Below are 17,943 nucleotides of genomic sequence, written 5' to 3'. Positions count from 1 at the left end.
GGAGATATTTCAGATATTTTGGTAATGACGTGGCGCTCGAACGTTCCGGATTCTGATTTTAATTCGGCTAAATCCATTTTCTTTTGCTTTGGGCCTAAGTTAACTTCTCTAACCATTTGACGCGTTTTAGACGATTTTATCCTCAGAGCTTCTATGTAACTTCCCTCTTTTGCCCCCCGTTTTGATAAAAACGCCACATCATTACCGTTGATTAGTCATAGTTCCAAGTCTTGATAATCCAGTTTTTAGCCTTTCAAGTGACACGATCCTTTTTTCCTTTCTCTACTACAACTACTTCGAGGATCCAATGTCCTTCATTCATTGTATGCGACTCTGAAACCAAACCAAATCTGGAAACAAAAACAAACTGTATTTAACTTCAAGAACTCCGTATAAACTTTTGGAAACGCTACAAATTAGATATCTTAATAAATAATTCGATCATAACAAAAACTTGTACCTTTTGTCATTAAAACTACTACTACATAATCGATTTCGAGTACAATTTTCAAGCAATGTAAGATAAGTGAATACAACAAGAAAGAAAAAAGATATGAAAAATTGTCAAAAATACGGTTTGGTTTTGCGAACCATTTTAATGGCAATAGAGTTTGATTATTGAGTCAGCCCCTGCGGTGAATAGCCATGGTTGTCTTGGGTGGAACTTGCAGTCCAAGACTCCTGTAGTCCAAAAAAGAATATATATCAAATCCCATGAATATAAACTACTATACAATGGTGTTTTCTTAAGGATTAAAAAACTGACCTCCTTTAATAGAATGACCTCTTAGAATCTCCAACGGCACAATCAGAGGATTCTGGTTCAGATCATTATACACCTTCCCATGGAATACGTAAGCTGTTGAATCCTCTGAGCAAGACGCAAACAACGGATATGATCTATGAACTGCCACATTCGTTATGTCCTTCGGATGATTCTTTAGCGTCTTGTATGGTTTTGAAGACAGATCCATGTCAAACCAACACATCTTCCCTTCTTTGCTTCCTACTATCAAATTATCACCACCTGGATGAATCGCCATGGATGAGATTTCTCTCATTCCCGTCTCAAGCTTTTTCGTGGCCAAGCCTGTCTTCAAAAGATTGTAAACACGCACGTCCTTTCTTGTCGCCACGAATATGTAAGATAGGCTTGGATGAAATAGTGTACAGACTGGCAGCCCACGGATCTTAAATGGGAGCCTCTGTGTTTTCTTTTTCGAGAGTTGGTGCAGTACCACTCCTCGCGTTTCGCCTGATGCCATCACTGTTGAGAGATAGTCTCCTTTACGGTGCCAGTCTATGGATGATATGTTCTGAAAGATATTTTATTAACCAACAAAAAAGTGAACCAACCAGTTAAAATTTCTCCATGTAATAACACTGTTGAAAGAGGATATTTAGCAATTTGTCCCAAAAATAAAAAAAATAGTGGATGTTTAGCAGAAATGTACCTTAAAATGTCTGATTTTGATCCCTCCATACAACTCATCTGGTAGCCAGGTTACAATTGCAGCAACTATAGATATCGTGCAAAATATATCAACCCAAAAAGAATTTATCATTAGGAATTTTATCACAATCATTTGCGAGATGATGGTGGTTCTTTTAAGATACTTACCAGACGCTTCTGGTTCTGGAATGTTTTCTGAGTGAAACATCTCTTTAATAACTTCCTGTTCCTCATCATTCCCAAGTTCGGTGTTCAGGAAAAACAAATCTCGTCCCCTGCAAATGTGAGATTAGAATGTTTTATAATAGACAGTTACAGTAAATCCAAAAGCAGAATCATAAGATCCTAACTCACATTGCGATGGCTAAAACTGGAAGACTGGAAAGAGGATTCCAAGCCACAAACTTAATAGGTTCATCAAACTGCCAGACCTTAAGACATCTACCAGTCTCCACTTCCCAAATACGAACAGATCCATCAGTTGAACCTTTGAAGAAAAAAAGAATACACCATTGGCATCTTGAAAACCAAAAAAGAGCTTGTTGAAATTGAAGAAAACACAATTGAAATACCTGAGGCTATCCACTGGCCAGAACTATCAGTGGATATGGAGGTAACAGCCCCTGTATGGCCTTTATATTCAAGATAACATGAGTTAGGATAGGGTCTAAGATCCTTCCTACTAGGTAGTTTCGGCTTCAAAGATTCAGGATCGATGTTTATCTGGAGAAAAGAAACACACTGTGAGAATCCATACAGGAAAATAAGAAGAAACCAGGAAAGAGAATGATCAAAAAATGTCCTCACTCTCTTCTTTCGAATTCTCGGACATAGGTATAGATCCAAACAACGTTCAAAAGACTCCTTCAGTGCATTCTCATACGCTGGGATGCTTCTCAGAGATGTAAACCTATGCGCAAACATAATTTATCATAAGGATTCAGCTAAAACCAAAGAAAGTACAACAGAGTATAAGAAGCGAAACTATTACATACCTGGTAGGAATGAGTTTTGGACGATCTTCCTCAAACATCAATTCATACGAGGCTTTCTCCTCCTCTGTTGGAATATATTCCAAAGAAGGATTGTATGACTCCTCGTGTCCTGGAAGGCCAAGTAGTACAAATTTAAACTTGGAAAAGTGGAATTCCCTAAGAAAAGCAGAGAAACAACAGAAAGTCAGCAAAAAATGTTCACCTGGCAATTTTAGCTTGGGTGGAGGAATATAAGTTAAATGCTTGTTCTTTTGATCAGAAGTCGAAGCGTCTTCCCATAAAAGATATGGAACGGGCCCTTCTTGAGGCTCTTCTTCAGGCTTAACAAACTTGATCAACCCCTTCCGGTATGCTCTAACAAGCTTAACAACCTTTTTAGCCTCCCATATTGAAGGGATGAACCTTCGCTTGGGTTCTGGTGCACTTGAGAGTGGATGTATTGCATCAGGCCATTTGAACCAGTCAACATAATCCTGGTCCCAAGAGAATCAATCAAAAGGTCACATTTTGAAGTGATTGGTACACCATTAGTATAAAACGGCTACACAAAAAACAACATACATACCGCATATTGATTAAAGTCAGCATGTGGAGCTTCCCCTTTGAGCAATCTACCAACCATCTTGCACTCCTCTTTAGTCAGCTCCACTTCCTCGTCATTATAGTCATCATTAATTTTGCGCCTAAATCCCAAAAATAAAATATAATCAGCATAATGCTGATAACTAACAACATAATAAATAAACAGAAAAGTCTTCAAACTAACCAATTCTTAGAGTCATCCATAGCTGCAAGAAAAGAGTCAAGTTTGTCTCGTCTTTCCTTTTTAGTAATCTTCTTCCCGGTGATGTCATAACCAATATGTTTCTCATCTTTATACCACACCAAGGGAACATCCCCAACTGTATTTCTAGGAGCAACCTACAGATCATAAATGAATATAAATATATAACGTCGCCTGGAAAATGGAGAAAGGATAGTTTCAAAGTCAAAAACGAAACAGAGAAAAACATCAATCAAACCTCATCTTCAGAGGAATCGCTCTCTTCAACCGCTTCATCTCGATCAGAACCTTCATCACTCCCATCTTCTTCCTCATTATTATCACTATCTATTTGCTCACTTCCATCCTCACCATCCTCATTATCAATTGAGCCCTCGTTATCTACAGCATCACATCCACGAAACTCATACTTGAATTTACATTACCATATATAAAAAAGCTCGAAACTTTATTCCCCCCACCACACGAGTATATTCAAACAAAACTCTAAAGTAATAAGCTTTTCAATCCTGAAGAAGAGTCACAAGCAAATTACCAAGCAGCTCGTCTTGAGATGATTCACCATCTCCTCCATCTTCTTCTGTTCCTCCCTGTGTTACATCATCTTCTGATTCGAAGATATCGGAGTCGAAATCATCCGAATTCAAAGACCCGGACAAACTCTAAAAATCACAAGAACAATAACAAAACCAGAATCAACACAAATGCAGAGTAAATAAAAAAATCTCGAAGTGATAAAAGCAAAAGAGAAGGTAGAGAGAAGTATACATACATCACCGTCGTAATCAGAATCAGTTCCAGATTCTTCTATCAGTTCTTTTTCTACTTCCTTCTCAACTGGTTTCTTCTGTTTCTGAGATTTCCCAGAAACGCTTTTGCTTGTGGTTTCTATCGCCGTCTTATCTTCTTTACCTCCTTTGCTCTTCTTCGTCATCGGAGCTTTTCCGGAGGCGTGGTTTCGTCTGCGACGAAATTTGTAGATTTAATTAAAGGTGGCAGATGAGGAACAAAAGATTTAGGGTTTGTTTGACAGAAAAAAAGATTTAGGGTTTTAGGGTTTCTAAGTCGCAATAGTATGTATACTGGGCCTATATTTTAATGGGCTTGTATATTAACGGGCCTTTCGTGAAGACGATTGACACCTTTGTGTTGTTGTTTCAATGAATGGTAAACGTGAAAGGTAAAAACCGTAAAAAGTAAAAACAGAGTTTGATTCGGGGTTGAATCAAAGAAAAACATTAAAACATGCATGTGTAAGAATGATTATTATTAGTTAGATTGTTAGAAAACTCAAAAATTATCAAAAGTCATGACAACTTTTGTTTCTTCTGTGGTAATGTCGAAGTTGCGATTCAATCAATATCACTTTGTCCTCCAAACTTTTCTGCTCAACTAATTTTATTCCCAGCCACTTTTTTCTTTTATGTCATTTCATAACTCATTATCTTTTTCAATTTCAAGTTATAATACAATGTTACGTAAAACAATAATCTTCAGTCTTCATCAATAAAGCAAATCCATTTTAGAAAACATAAACGAATTAGGATAAGTTTCTTCCCTTCACAACTTCAAATATTCTACATGTGGTTGAACCTTCGATTTTGACTCAGCCAAATATTACGCCAAAAGAATCTGTTGTTTATGGTCGCTTAATTTCCTGGCTGATTATGGAAACAATTAGAATTTTCTAGCTCAACAAACATTCTAACACATCAATTTCATTCCCTTAGTCAATTACAACTTTTCGAAATATCAAAGGAAATCAAATTTCATGATACTCTTAGCTAGCATTTGATTTGGTACTATAATGTCAAAAGAATACAACAACAATCGGAAAAAAATGGAAACTGAAGGGTGCATGCTGGTCCAACTCAGGGAGTAGCACCCGGTTTAAGTCTATAACCAACAAAAAACAATTGAATATAACATGAAAACTATAATGTGGTTTTATGTTACAGAGATGATTTTGAACAACTCCCTAACAGACGGGCAAATCAGGAGGAGGTTGTTCCATTGTTTGCAAAACTCCCTTCCCGTTCTCAACCACGAAAGCCATTGCTAGTCCCCATGATATGTGTACATCTAGATGACAATGCATTATCCAAACCCCTGTTTTCATTCATTTTTGTACACATAATTAGTCCCGGTCAACTAGAAAAGTGATACTCCAAATGTAAGTTTTAAGAATTTTTGTAGTATAATTTTTGGCTTACCAGGGTTGTCTGCTACGAATCTGATGACGGCCCAACCATTAACAGGTACACCGACAGTATTTCTAAGAGGCGGATCTTCGAGATTGAATTTCGCGGTATCTTTCTTGGGGTTGAAGTTACCGAAACCCTCGGCGACAATGTAGAAATCGTAGCCGTGTAAATGAATGGGATGATTTTCAGGAGTTACTATACCGGTATCTTGAAGAACAATCTGAACTCTTGATCCATACTTGAGCTTGTATAGCTTTGTGCCTCTATCAGGTTGGTAGAGAGATCGGCTTATGTTGTTACCCGTGTAATCAAATTTCACCGGAGGCTTGGCTGGGAAATCAGTCGTGAAGACTCCAGGGATTCCATGGTGGTGAGCTTGAAGGAGTGAGTAGTTACTTGGAAGAGCAAATGAAACGTTGTTCATCGATGCAGTGAAACGTGTGCCGTTAGGACCTTGACATCTTCTTGATCTGAAGTTCTTGGGACAGTTGTCGAGACCGAGTCCGATGGTTACGAATAGATTCTCGTCGATTACTGTCGGAACCTCGGCTCGTCTTAGTGACCGGAAGCTTTGGCTGAAACGTGTGACCGTGTTTGTGTCGTTGTAGGAAGGGAGGAGAGGCATGACTGGTTTGATACCGTTCTTGGCGCTTCCACCACCGCAGCAAGGTGCGGTTTTGTATTGTAGGACTGCGGTTGTGGTTGTGTTGCCAAACGGTGCGTTTTGGGCGCTTTGGTAAGCTCTTGCAGCCATGTAGTAGCGGTTTGGTGGTTGGTCACCTTTTATGAGGACATCGGTGGTTTGGCCCGGGCCGAGGACAATCACGTTGGTGGTGAAGGGTTTTAGGTAAGATGCGTCAGCTCCGACCACCGTGAGCTTGTGGTTAGCCACCGTGAAGAATAACGGTTGGTTCAGTGCGGAGTTTATTACCCGTAATAGTATAGTCTCACCAACATTTATTGGTACTATTGTCGTATCTGTCACAAAAAAAGAATATAAAAAGTCTAATTAATATACTTATTTTTTTAGTCTTTTGTGCTGATGTGTTTTTTTTTTCTTCAAAAATATTTATTTGACTAAAATATACCAAATTCAGTTATGACAGTTGGGAAAAAAAAATATGAATATGGGAAAAGTTTATTTGAAGAAAAAAAGAGTAAAACCTCGAGAAGAGCATTTATAGAGATCGCCAGGTTGACCATTGATGGTGTAAGCGTCGGAGTTACTTGGAGCTCCTCCGGTTCGTATAGATTTTCTCAATACATCAACCGGATTTGCGTCCCACCATTCACCTTAAAGAATCATAATATACCAAAGTCAAAATCAGTTATATGATTGTTTTTTTTATTAATCATGATTTTGGATTTTATTTAAATTGTACCGAGAAGGAGAGGGACGTTGCGGTGAGGATTTGGGAAAGGGTAAGATGAACCAGCCGGAGGAAGGACGAGAAGTGAACCGTAGACAGTTGCTCTAAGCCACGAACTATGAGCATGCCACCAAAGTGTACCTTCTTGTCCTTGAATTGTAAACCGGTACGTGTAGCTTGATCCCGGTCTGATTGGACATTGGGTCACGAATTCCGGTCCATCAGCCCAACCAGTTCGCATCTGCCTTACACCGTGCCTGATAGCCACACCAAACCGTTCATCAGTAAAAAAAACAAAACGAAGGCTCATTCATTACTAGCAGCACGTGAGTGTGGTTGTTATCGTAGCTTACCAGTGGATTGTGACGTTGTACCGGGCTCGGTTAACGACCTTGACAACGAGAGTATCACCGTTGTTGACTACAAGTGTTGGACCGGGAAACATTCCGTTGACCGTTATGCTGTTGTGTGTTTCACATAGTCTCTTCACTTTCGTCGCTTGTATCTGCATGAATAACATATAAACATGTAAGCATACATCTTCTTTTACATTTTAATTAACAACTTTAAAAATATTTGAAATGAGATCGTACGATGAACTCGTGGTGGTGTGCTTTAACAACATTGGCTTCTGCCATGGAAGTGATCAAGAGAAGAACAACAGCCAAAGAGATAAAATAGACGAGGCTCTTGGCGATCTCCATCAGTGCGATTTCGATAAACTTCGGTTTTGAGGTAGAGGGTTTTGGATGAAGTGTGGAAGATAAGTGTTGGGTTGGGAATAAGAATGAAATGATATAGAGTTTATATAGGGAGACAAAAGACAATACATTTTCAAAAACTTGGTGAATATATATATTTATTTAGTCAATTTGTATTTTTCTTTGTTATATTTGTATATGTTTCTTTTACGAGAAATATGTTGTTTACGGTTGGAGGATTAGGTTTTGATTTAATTGAAGGCCAAAACTTGGTTCAACACTAGAAAGAGTAGTTGCACCCACTGGGGCCTAGAAGAAAAGTATAATCACCGAGTGAAACAATATTTTTTCTTCTTATTTTTTGGAAAGGTGATTAGTTACGTCTCTTCAATTCTTGGTTAACACGCTTTTTCTATTGACTTTGGATGTGATATTCCATAATTGCCATAATAAACATAGTACAAATAAATTACACTATTAAAATATTTTATTGAGATGTGTACACTGGGTTGCCAACAAAACATAAGTACGCAATGTTGTGTGATTTGTGAACTATCTATCTATATTAAGATCAAGCTCACCAGGCGCAGCAATTAACCTGCATGCCCCAATATAGTTTTATATCATAAAATCCAAGATTGGACAGGTTTAATTGGCATTTTCATATATAGGCTTAGGATAAGATCTTTGTCATAATAGTAATGCTAGTCGTTTTCATTATTAATTGGATCTTGATCCCGTTAGTTGGACTGTTCGGTCTTGGGATAAGAACTGTGTATGGCTATTTGCTATGGATTTTATCCGTCGTAAACTTTACCGAGGAATTTGTAACACTTTTATGCAACCTTTGCTATTTCGTTGTTAAGTTTTATATGTTTTACAATATTTTATTCATCATTAGTTTATGATGTATTTACCATTTAATTAACGTGTGGATCGCCGCATGTCCGTCAATAGTTACATCGCTATATATTTTGTGACGGATGTCTCCGTTGCAAAAGTTCATTGCAAACTGATATGTATTTTTGAGTTCAAATTTTGATTTTAGTATTTGTATTCTTGGAAAAGTTTAACGTTTTAATTTTGATTCTAGTTTTTAAACGTAATTAGGCTTGAAATATATAATATGCATGTTCCCAAACATAGATAATTATTCATATAAATCAAAGAAGGAAAAACGTGTACATAAATAGAATTTAGTAGTACGTAGTATTTCTTTAATCTTTATGTGGCCACCTACATTCAACAGTATAATACCTAAACAAAGACGAATTAAGCGCATGTCTCAGTCATTACTGTATCTTATTCTTTTTTTTTTTTCTCATTTCAAGAGTTTTATAAAAGAAAATTATAATTTTAATACAGTTACTATATCGGATGGCGCTGCCAGCTGATTAAATCGATTAAATATTTTAATATCATAATTAAGGTCGAGTTTAAGGTTATGTTTGTTGAGAAATTTATAGTTTCAGTTCAAAATATCAACAAAAATCTGAAACTTCAAGGAACTAACGAGATGAAATAATAAAACTGGATGTTTTCTTTTGTGTGGCCGGGCTTTATCAATTTGGTTCACATGTTTTGCCTCTCTTTTTTTAGGTTTACTTGTTTGTGTATCAATAAAACTAAACTAACTGGGGATGAAGAAAATATATGGCGGGGTGAAACAATGCATGCAATGCAAATTAAATAATATACGTACATGTAAAAGTTGATAAACATTGGCATGCATGATGATACATTCAATTATGAAGATTAAGAATATAAATCCTTGTATGAAAAAGCTTATTATATATCAACCGTAGCATCCTCACGTACAAGATTAATATTATTATTAACATAAAAAGAAAAAAAAATTTTGGTTAAAGAATGGTTCTATAAGATTGGCTTGAAGCTTAAGTAAAAATGATTATTATTTCGTTAATGTTGAAAAAGTAAATATGATTTGAGTTAAACAAGATGATTCGTCTAACCGCCTAATTCACTTCTCGTTTCAACCCCTATATTATTGTCTTAACAATAACACGTTTTCTTTCACCGAATCTAGCTAGCATTACACCAACATGTAAACATATCCGATGCTTGTGTTTACAATTACCTTGAAAGAAACATAGTAGTTTTGTATTAGGAAAACATCACTATTTCAGCGTACGTAATATATCACAAAGTTTAATTTTGAGATAACCGATTATCCTAAAAGAATATATTAGTTAATACTTTTGAAAAGTCAAAACCGTGTATCCTTATGTAAACAAAATAATCTTTTAACAATAACGATCCGAAAGGTAATAAAAGAGTTAACATCACGCACGTTGTTGAGAAAGCAGAATTACATGAGAAGAATATTGGGGACATTGATTGGTGAACAAGAAATCCGTAATTGTGTTTGGTGGAATTAGTTAGTGTCCTCTTCTTTGGTATCTTTTAACCTCTCTATGTGCTAAATCTCTGAAAATGACATCACATGTTTTGAAATTAGCCATACCTTTGTATATAGCAAAGTAAGATATGACCCCGCATCTGCAATTAAGTTCAAAGTCGACATGCATTACTTGTCATAGATATTATGTTTCTTTGATTACACCACTTCTTTTTAAATAACATATATTACTTCTAGTGAAGAAAACCAAAATATTCATTCAACTTTACAACAACTGGAAATATGTTTTCAACTAATATTAGCGGGAATAATTTACAGTGAATTAAACCTTTTGGTATTGGAAAATGGAAACTGTCTTGAAAATTTCCTAAACATCATAAAGTAATTTGTTTATTAGAACATAAAAGGGGGAAAATGGATTATATGAAATCAAATATCCAGGGTATATATTTTGGGTACTTTTACTTTACTTAAATTTAAAAGAAAATTAATTGTGTTTGATTATATGAATAGTAGAAATTGTGTGGATACACAGATAAAAGTAATTATCCAAGAGTATATTTTGGATACTTTGACTATTGATTTGATTTTTTGCTCGAGTTCAAGTTTGATTCTGACATTTTTAAATACAGAAATCGTTTGTTAGTTCGTAAATTTTATTTGAAATTTTTTTTTTTTGTGGATAGGTTTTGGTTCGGTTATTCATGTCCAGATATGTATATAGTCGATGCCTTCATGATCCATTGCATCAATCTCAGATGATGATGATTAATAATAAAAAGAAGATTAGTGTCTTAAACAGAGATTTTCGATTATCCTAAAAGTCTATTTTACACGTCTTCTCTTGTTTATGATTTGGGCCATAGCACACGTACGGCCCATCAGATTCGTTTTCTATTCAAGGAAAAAGAAGAAAATCAAGTGATAAAAGGAAATCATGAAAAAAAAGGCAAACAAAAGAAAAGTGGAAAGTAATAATTTTCTTTGTGTGTTTGCAATTGATACAGCTTTGTACAAGAACAAGATCGTGAAGCAGTGGTATGTTACATATGCACTTGCTCTCCTCTTCTAAACAATATATTATTTCCATTGAAGTTATTTTCCATGCTTACATTGTGTGTTTTCGGTTTTGCAGCTGCGAACCGCGGAGACTCTCAAGGGCGAGCTCGAGAGTCTGCAGCTTTTGAACGAGTATGACTCATTAACAAACATTGTGTCCATCCTGATCAATGTTTTGGTTTCTATATTCATTATATATAACAAACATTAATTGTCCGTCCAGATCATTCATTTTGGTTCATATACCATCTTGGTTTTCTTTTCGCAGGAGATTGAATGGTGAGAGTCTCGACGGTCTGAGTTACCCTGAGCTGTGGTCCCTTGAAAAGCAGTTAGCGCAGGGCATGGTCACTGTGGAACGCCAAGCTGTTAAGGTAGTATTTTTTTTTTTTTTTTTTTTTTTAAAAAAATTTGTAATGTGTGACCCAATGAGATATATTTTCCAGAACAATTGGTGTTGTTGTGTTTAGTAGATGTTTTGTTTGTTCTTCCAAAATTTCACGAAACTTGGGAAAAGGATACTCTTCTAACCCTAATTTTCTTATTATCTCTCTCTTAAACTCCTTCACCGTCTCTCAATTTCCTCTCATTCTCTCCTCTGAGTACGACGGTGGGCTCNTTTTTAAGAACATTTCCTGTGACACTGACACCCATGCATTATAGTAACTGATTATGGTTGTAATGTTTTTGGCTATTACAGGCGGAAATGGAGTTGATAGCCAAGCAAGTAAGAGATTTAATTACATCATTAATCCTGAACTCGGTTTTGTTTTTTGCTTTTTTTTTGGATTACTTCTACATTATCTTGAGTGTGTTTCATCTCCTCATTTACCCTAATTAAAGGAAGCAGATCCAGACTATACGGGTTTAGAATGGGGCGACGAAAAGAGATTTGAGAGTGAATTCGTTTTATTGAGAAGAAGAAAAAACTTGAGGAACCAGGCCAGAGAGCTCCGGATCAGGTAAAAACGCTTTTGCATACATATAGAGAGACTATTTTTGAACTAATGAATCTAGTTTCTAATTAATTTTTCAAAGTTTTCTTGACACAGCTCTAGCTCTGGAGAAAGACAAGAGGAGCATGATCGTGAAGCACTGGTTAGTGCATGATCTATTTAATTCACTTCCTGTCATGTCCTTTTCTTTTCTTCTCTTGTTTTTTTTACAGTGCTTTTTTTCTTGCAGCTGCAAAACATTGAGCATATGAAGAGCGAAATCGAGAGACTCCGGCTTCTGAACGAGTAAGTAATGCATATGACTCATTAACACTTTCCTTTTTTCCTCTAAAAGGAAGAACCAACTCAATGACTTTGACCACACCAAAACAATAGAAACACACAAAAATGCAGGTGACCGAATCTTCAATTTGTTTTTGGTAGCCGAGATTCTTAGACTGAATCCTCAAACAAAACGTGTATGTCTGTCTATATTCTTCACTAATTAGAGCAATAAGAGCAACAAAAAGAGTACCACATTGATTTTAAAGTAGATGGGATCTTACAGTGTGAGTGAGAAGTATCCAACTCATTCTTTAGATCCTAACGCTTACACAGATCATTCATATTGAAACTATACTCAAAAAATACATAAAACCAAAAAACCATTCAAACTCGTCCTGCAACAACAGAAGCAGCAGCAGCAGAAGTAGCAGCAGAGTTACCAATGAAAGAAAGCAATCCAGCATTAGCAGAACCCTCTTGTTCATCTAAAAACAAATCATCAGGAACCCTAAACGCACCGTGTAAACAAACAATCGCGATCCCAATCGTTAACGCCGAGGTCAACAAAGATCCAACGCTCGTCATGAACACAACCACGATCGTAGTCAAAACAAGAGCAAGCAAGGTCTCGCGATCTGTGAAAGTACGACCGAAGATAACCAAAGGCTGATCTGAAGATCGGAAGAGGTATAGAAACATCCATGAGCCTAAGAGAGTGAGGAGGACGAGGAGCGAGAAGGGATGCGAGAGGAGAGAGAAGGCGAGGACTAAAGAGACGATTAAGGAGTAATTGACTTTGAAGTAGGCGAGATTCTTACGGATCCGGGTGAATGAATCGGTGAGAGAGTCAGGTCTAGCGAATGAGCTCCGATCTACGAGTTCTAGCCATGGACGGCGCTGCGAGAGGCTTTCGCGGAGGGAAGAGGAGAGGCGGGAGAGGAAAGTGCGGAAGGCGTGGGAATTGATCGGTGGTTGAGATTGAGTGGCTTGCTGATTGGTGACGGGGAGTGTCGCCGGAGAAGATGACATTATTGGTGGTGTCGGTGGGTGTGTGTGTGTGCGCGGCGGAGTGAGTGTGAATGTTTTTGTGTTTTCCGATTTTAGTGGAAAGTGGAAACTGAAGTTTTTCGGCAAAACCGCGTTAGATCATTCTAAAAGGCCTAAATTTAATGGGCCTTTAATGTCGGTAGAAGCCCAATCAGATTAAGTTGGGGTTAATGGCAATTTTGTAAACATTATAATTAAAACGTCTAATATCATAAAATCATACTACTAGTTTTTATATTCACTCTGTTTGTTGTTGAGTGATGTAATACGAAAACCCTCATTAATTACATGTTATACTTCATGATATTTTCTTTGAAATAATAAAAATCTATATTTGTTATTTAGTGGAAGTTAATAATCTTCTAGTTTTTAGGTTGCTAAAAGAATGTATTTACTGTGAAAATATATACAAGTTCGTCGTATAAACTGTAATAACTTGCATATCGAAAACACATATATAAGTAGATAATGACGAAGAAAACATTATTGAGTAGTAGGAACATCGAATAATAATATTCTTCGATCGGCCTAATCAAGAATATATATTGGGAATTCGGGTTGATTTCCACATATAGAAGAATCTTTAATCAGCACGTACTTTATATATTCAACAAGATAATTATATCTACTCTAATAATCATTCTTCCTTGTACGTTATCCAATCATTTCCAGGATTACTTACTTAATCATTGTTTATCTTTTCTGTTATACGTAAAAAACAACTCATGCTTTTGTATATTTGTATTGAACAATTTGTACAGTACTTAAAGTTATATATCTTCCAAACGAAGAAAGCAATCATTCTAGTGGTTAATTAAAATATCTTCCAAATCCAATTCGTTTACTTCTTTAGCTTAAGCTTTTGGAAAAACGAATCTTTCTCTTCCTTTTCTTTTCTTCCACTCATCAAAATGATGTGCTCTCTCTATATATACATTAAATATCTAGTCTATTAATTCGATATACCACATCTAGCTAGAACGACAACTAGATACTCAAGAAGATTGCTCTATAATGGCTTCTTGTGACTCACCTGATGCGTTTTCTTGGCTTCAAAATCTTCCTCCTCTCTCTCAGTGGAAAAGGAATTCAATATCCATGTGCATTTGTTCTCCAAATTCATCACACCCATCTTTGAACTTTTCGCTTACTCGTATTCCTAAATCTCCAAACTTTTTTACCTTCTCGATAGTAGCCAACTTCAAGAATCCTATATCTCTCTTTGTTTCAAAACCTTTCAGAACCATTAACACTAATTCAAATACGTTCCTCAATGAAAATATCATCTCTACCCTATTGATGGGTTTTGTCGACGTAGTTCTCAACTACAACGTCAAGAGAACTTGTTCAATCCAAATACAAAACCTAGGCTCCATTTCTAACCTGAAAGACGTGTTCAACCTCGCGTTCTTCACTTTCGTGTTCCTCATATGCATCTATGAAGCGCCCACGAGTCTACGAACAACTTGTCTCAAAACGGTGAAAGATCAGCTGGTAACTTGTAGGTCAAGGAAGGGTTCTAAGTTACTCATGGTACAACTAGGCTCTAACCTTGAAGAACAATGGATGAGATCGTTAAATCTTGCGATAACCAACTGGATCATCGAGATCAAAGCGTTTCAGCACCTCAAGTCTCCTTCTCCATTGTTTTCGTATGCTTTCTCGACTCAAGGTTTGTGGAAAGTTCATATGTATTGTCCTGTGGTTGCAATGGAAATGGAGAGTGTAAATAGTGCTTTAAACGACGAGAGATTGTTCTTCTCTCTCAACTATCATCAACTCGAAGGTGTGATCCAATTCAACCACAGGATTTACGTTCGTGAGAAGTGGTTTAACATCGCAGTTAATATTGACAACGTCAGGTATGTAAAACTAATTGTGTGTAATACTAAATTACTAATGATCATAAGTAAACAGAATTAATTTGTTCATATATCTTATAATTAGGTGCGACATAATTAGGCTTGTGAACGAGAAGCTTCTATCAGACCGTGGCATGGGAACAGAGGAAAAACATTTTCCATCAAGAATATCATTGCAACTAACACCAACGATTCAATCCAACATCTTAATGGTCTCAGTACAAAAATCATCAGAAAACCCATTGACAGAATTCGAAGTAGAGACAGGCATAGAAGCAGCAATAGACCCACCAAACACTTTCTTTGGACTCAAAGTCTCAGCCAACGAGGCGACAACAAAAAGTATGAAGCCATGGAAGTTCGAGGAATGGGTGCATGGATACAGCGCCAATCTCACTTGGTTTCTCCATGATCTAGACGATGGAAGAGAAGTTTCATCCTCTAAACCATCGAAAGTATCGAGGATGAACCCTCGAGCTTGGTTTAAGAACCGGTACTCGAGCGCGTTTAGACCGTTCACGAAGCAAGGAGGAGTCGTGTTCGCAGGAGATAGCTACGGACAAAGCGTATTGTGGAAGGTTGATAAAACGGCTATTGGGAAAGTAATGGAGTTTGAGGTTAAAGGTTGCGTCTGGTTGACTTATTGGCCTAACAAGCATCATACTTTTTATAGTGATACTCGAAAGTTGGAATTTAAGGAGATGCTTTACCTCAATCTCCCTTAGATTGTTTCTTTTAATACTTTATCCATTACCAATATATTCCCCTAGTTTGTTGCTTTTATTTTGTGTGTGTTTAGAAGAAGTAAATTTTGTAACATAAATAACTTTAATGGAAATGGTAAATTTAGAAATCGACATCGACTCCTTGAGAAGAAGTTTGTATCAAGAAAAATACTTAGGTTCACTCCTAGGGTGAACCTCTCCATTCACCCCCTTTTCTCTGACCCAATCAGAATTTTCCATCTAATATTTCATTTAAAAAATAAATCAAAATTAAATTAAAAAGCAAATCAAATTAAGGAAAAAAATTCTGTATACTTTTAATTAAGGAAATTTAAATATTGGTTTGGTTTAGATTTTTAAAATTAGAATAAAATTATATGTCGGTTTAGGTTTACAAATAAAGTGGTTAGGGTTTAGATTTTACAACTAAAACGAAATTATATGTCGGTTTGGGTTTACAAATGAGGTGGTTAGGGTTTAGATTTTATAATTAGAATGAAATTATATATCGGTTTGGGTACAAATGAGATGGTTAGGGTTTAGATTTTACAAGTAGAACAAAATTATATATCGGTTTGGGTTCACAAATGAGATGTTAGGGTTTAGATTTCACGATTAGAACAAAATTATATGTCGGTTTGGGTTCACAAATGAGATGATTAGGGTTTAGATTTTACAAGTAGAACAAAATTATATATCGGTTTGGGTTCACAAATGAAATGATTAGGGTTTAGATTTTATATATGTCGGTTTGGGTTTCTTAAAGAACGCTTTAAATTTTTTTAATTTTATAATAATATATATAAATTTTATTTCCTTATTTTATAAGGAGATGAATGAAAAGAACCAAGTATTGTTCTTGTATCAAATACCTAAGTTACGTGGCTTGCGTATCTTCACGTCGTCTCATATGGAAACCATATTTTAAGATATCATATCACATGAATCCCATATCACTATAATTTTTTTTGTTTGAAAAGCGTATTATCTATAACCAGATAAGAATTACATGTCAAAACATTTGTAATGACTTAACCGACATGAAAAAAAAAGTTTTGGTATCAAAGAATAAATAACAAAGTCGCATATAGTCCATAGTTTTTTTTATTTCGATTATTGTTATCCATATATTTCTTTTTCAACACTATTCGTTATTTTTCAACATTATTCGAATAATTTGGTGTATCCAAAGCATAAAATAAAATTGTGTACAAGAAAAAAAAAAGATGAAAAAAACAAGAGCCACACGAGAGATGAGTAGATGACAAATAATAATAAAAAAATGTCTCCATTCTCCTCTTCTCATTCTGATGAGCGATGCAAAAAGCTGACGTGTACCAATGAAGCTCTTGGCTTCTCAATCTACTTCGTCTTCCTTCCCGTTTCCGAGCTTCCGCGGCCAGCTTCCGATTAGCTACTTCTCAGCCTCAGCCTACAATCAGAAGACGAAGAAGAAGAACGCCGTCACTCTTTGTCTCCATTCTGATTCCGATGTCTCCTCCTCCTCCTCCTCTCAAATCGCCATCACTCGCCGCGCAATTCTCGTCGCGCCACCGCTCCTCGCCGCAGCTGCTTCGATGTTTCTTTCTGTTTCCTCAGCCGTCGCTGCTGAGACTACTGCGGAATCAGTAGCTCCTCCTCCTCCTCCTCCTGTTGCCGTCACTGCTGCTCCACCTCCGCCGCCTGTTTCTGTGGAGAAGGAAGAAGCGATAACGTCTAGAATCTATGACGCGTCTGTGCTTGGTGAGCCGATGGCTGTCGGGAAAGATAAGAAGAGAGTCTGGGAGAAGCTTTTGAATGCGAGGATTGTGTATCTTGGTGAGGCGGAACAGGTGCCTACAAGAGATGATAAGGTTCTCGAGCTCGAAATCGTTAGGAATTTGAGGAAGCGATGCGTCGAGAGCGATCGTCAGCTATCTCTTGCATTGGAAGCTTTTCCTCTTGATTTGCAGGATCAGTTGAATCAATTCATGGATAAGAGGTTTGCTACTAGTTCCTTGCTGTGAACGAATCTGTATATTCGTTAATTGCAATGTGTTTATGGTTCTTGGATTGGTTGCAGGATCGATGGAGAAGTATTGAAGTCGTATGTGTCACATTGGCCGGCTCAACGTTGGCAAGAGTATGAGCCTCTTTTAAGTTA

At 36.6% G+C, this 17,943-nt stretch overlaps 6 protein-coding genes across 7 annotated transcripts in view; 3 read left to right on the top strand and 3 right to left on the bottom strand.

Moving 5' to 3' along the window:
* Positions 26-4,166, bottom strand: LOC104785373 (ribosome biogenesis protein BOP1 homolog). Of its 2 annotated transcripts, XM_010510573.2 has the most exons (15): positions 4,005-4,166; positions 3,768-3,894; positions 3,471-3,613; positions 3,215-3,369; positions 3,014-3,131; positions 2,651-2,921; positions 2,449-2,557; positions 2,261-2,363; positions 2,026-2,176; positions 1,808-1,940; positions 1,622-1,728; positions 1,455-1,519; positions 767-1,316; positions 592-681; positions 26-350 (listed from the first exon to the last, which is right to left on the bottom strand). In XM_010510573.2, exons 1-14 carry the CDS (start codon positions 4,164-4,166, stop codon positions 596-598), a joined length of 2,280 nt encoding a protein of 759 aa, XP_010508875.1. In that variant the 3' UTR covers positions 26-350; positions 592-595. The 2 variants fall into 2 exon arrangements, with proteins under 2 accessions (XP_010508875.1, XP_010508874.1); XM_010510572.2 differs by lacking the exon at positions 26-350 and having other exon boundaries at positions 442-681.
* On the bottom strand, positions 4,933-7,597 carry LOC104785372 (laccase-5). Its single transcript, XM_010510571.2, has 6 exons — positions 7,400-7,597; positions 7,160-7,311; positions 6,819-7,063; positions 6,601-6,729; positions 5,446-6,414; positions 4,933-5,341 (listed from the first exon to the last, which is right to left on the bottom strand). Exons 1-6 carry the CDS (start codon positions 7,508-7,510, stop codon positions 5,211-5,213), a joined length of 1,737 nt encoding a protein of 578 aa, XP_010508873.1. The 5' UTR covers positions 7,511-7,597; the 3' UTR covers positions 4,933-5,210.
* LOC109132807 (agamous-like MADS-box protein AGL18) lies at positions 10,302-12,191 on the top strand. Its single transcript, XM_019245187.1, has 8 exons — positions 10,302-10,342; positions 10,895-10,925; positions 11,023-11,078; positions 11,215-11,320; positions 11,647-11,673; positions 11,790-11,908; positions 11,999-12,044; positions 12,132-12,191. Exons 1-8 carry the CDS (start codon positions 10,302-10,304, stop codon positions 12,189-12,191), a joined length of 486 nt encoding a protein of 161 aa, XP_019100732.1.
* Positions 12,362-13,296, bottom strand: LOC104785371 (PRA1 family protein B2-like). The gene has a single exon (XM_010510570.2). It carries the CDS (start codon positions 13,193-13,195, stop codon positions 12,551-12,553), a length of 645 nt encoding a protein of 214 aa, XP_010508872.1. The 5' UTR covers positions 13,196-13,296; the 3' UTR covers positions 12,362-12,550.
* LOC104785370 lies at positions 14,167-15,938 on the top strand. The gene is made up of 2 exons (XM_010510568.2): positions 14,167-15,075; positions 15,161-15,938. The coding sequence occupies exons 1-2, from the start codon at positions 14,228-14,230 to the stop codon at positions 15,798-15,800; spliced, it is 1,488 nt and encodes a 495-aa protein (XP_010508870.1). The 5' UTR covers positions 14,167-14,227; the 3' UTR covers positions 15,801-15,938.
* The window catches only part of LOC104785367 (protein RETICULATA-RELATED 5, chloroplastic-like), a 5,643-nt gene continuing 4,715 nt past the window's right edge, over positions 17,016-17,943 (top strand). Inside the window, exon 1 of the mRNA XM_010510566.2 lies at positions 17,016-17,752. Within this exon, the coding sequence (XP_010508868.1) occupies positions 17,141-17,752 (612 nt within the window). The 5' untranslated portion in view covers positions 17,016-17,140. The remainder of the gene's footprint in view (positions 17,753-17,943) is intronic.

The sequence above is a fragment of the Camelina sativa genome, chromosome 5 (assembly GCF_000633955.1).
Source record: "Camelina sativa cultivar DH55 chromosome 5, Cs, whole genome shotgun sequence".
NCBI classification, from domain to species: Eukaryota; Viridiplantae; Streptophyta; class Magnoliopsida; order Brassicales; family Brassicaceae; genus Camelina; species Camelina sativa.
This window is presented reverse-complemented; position numbering and strand designations above follow the sequence as displayed.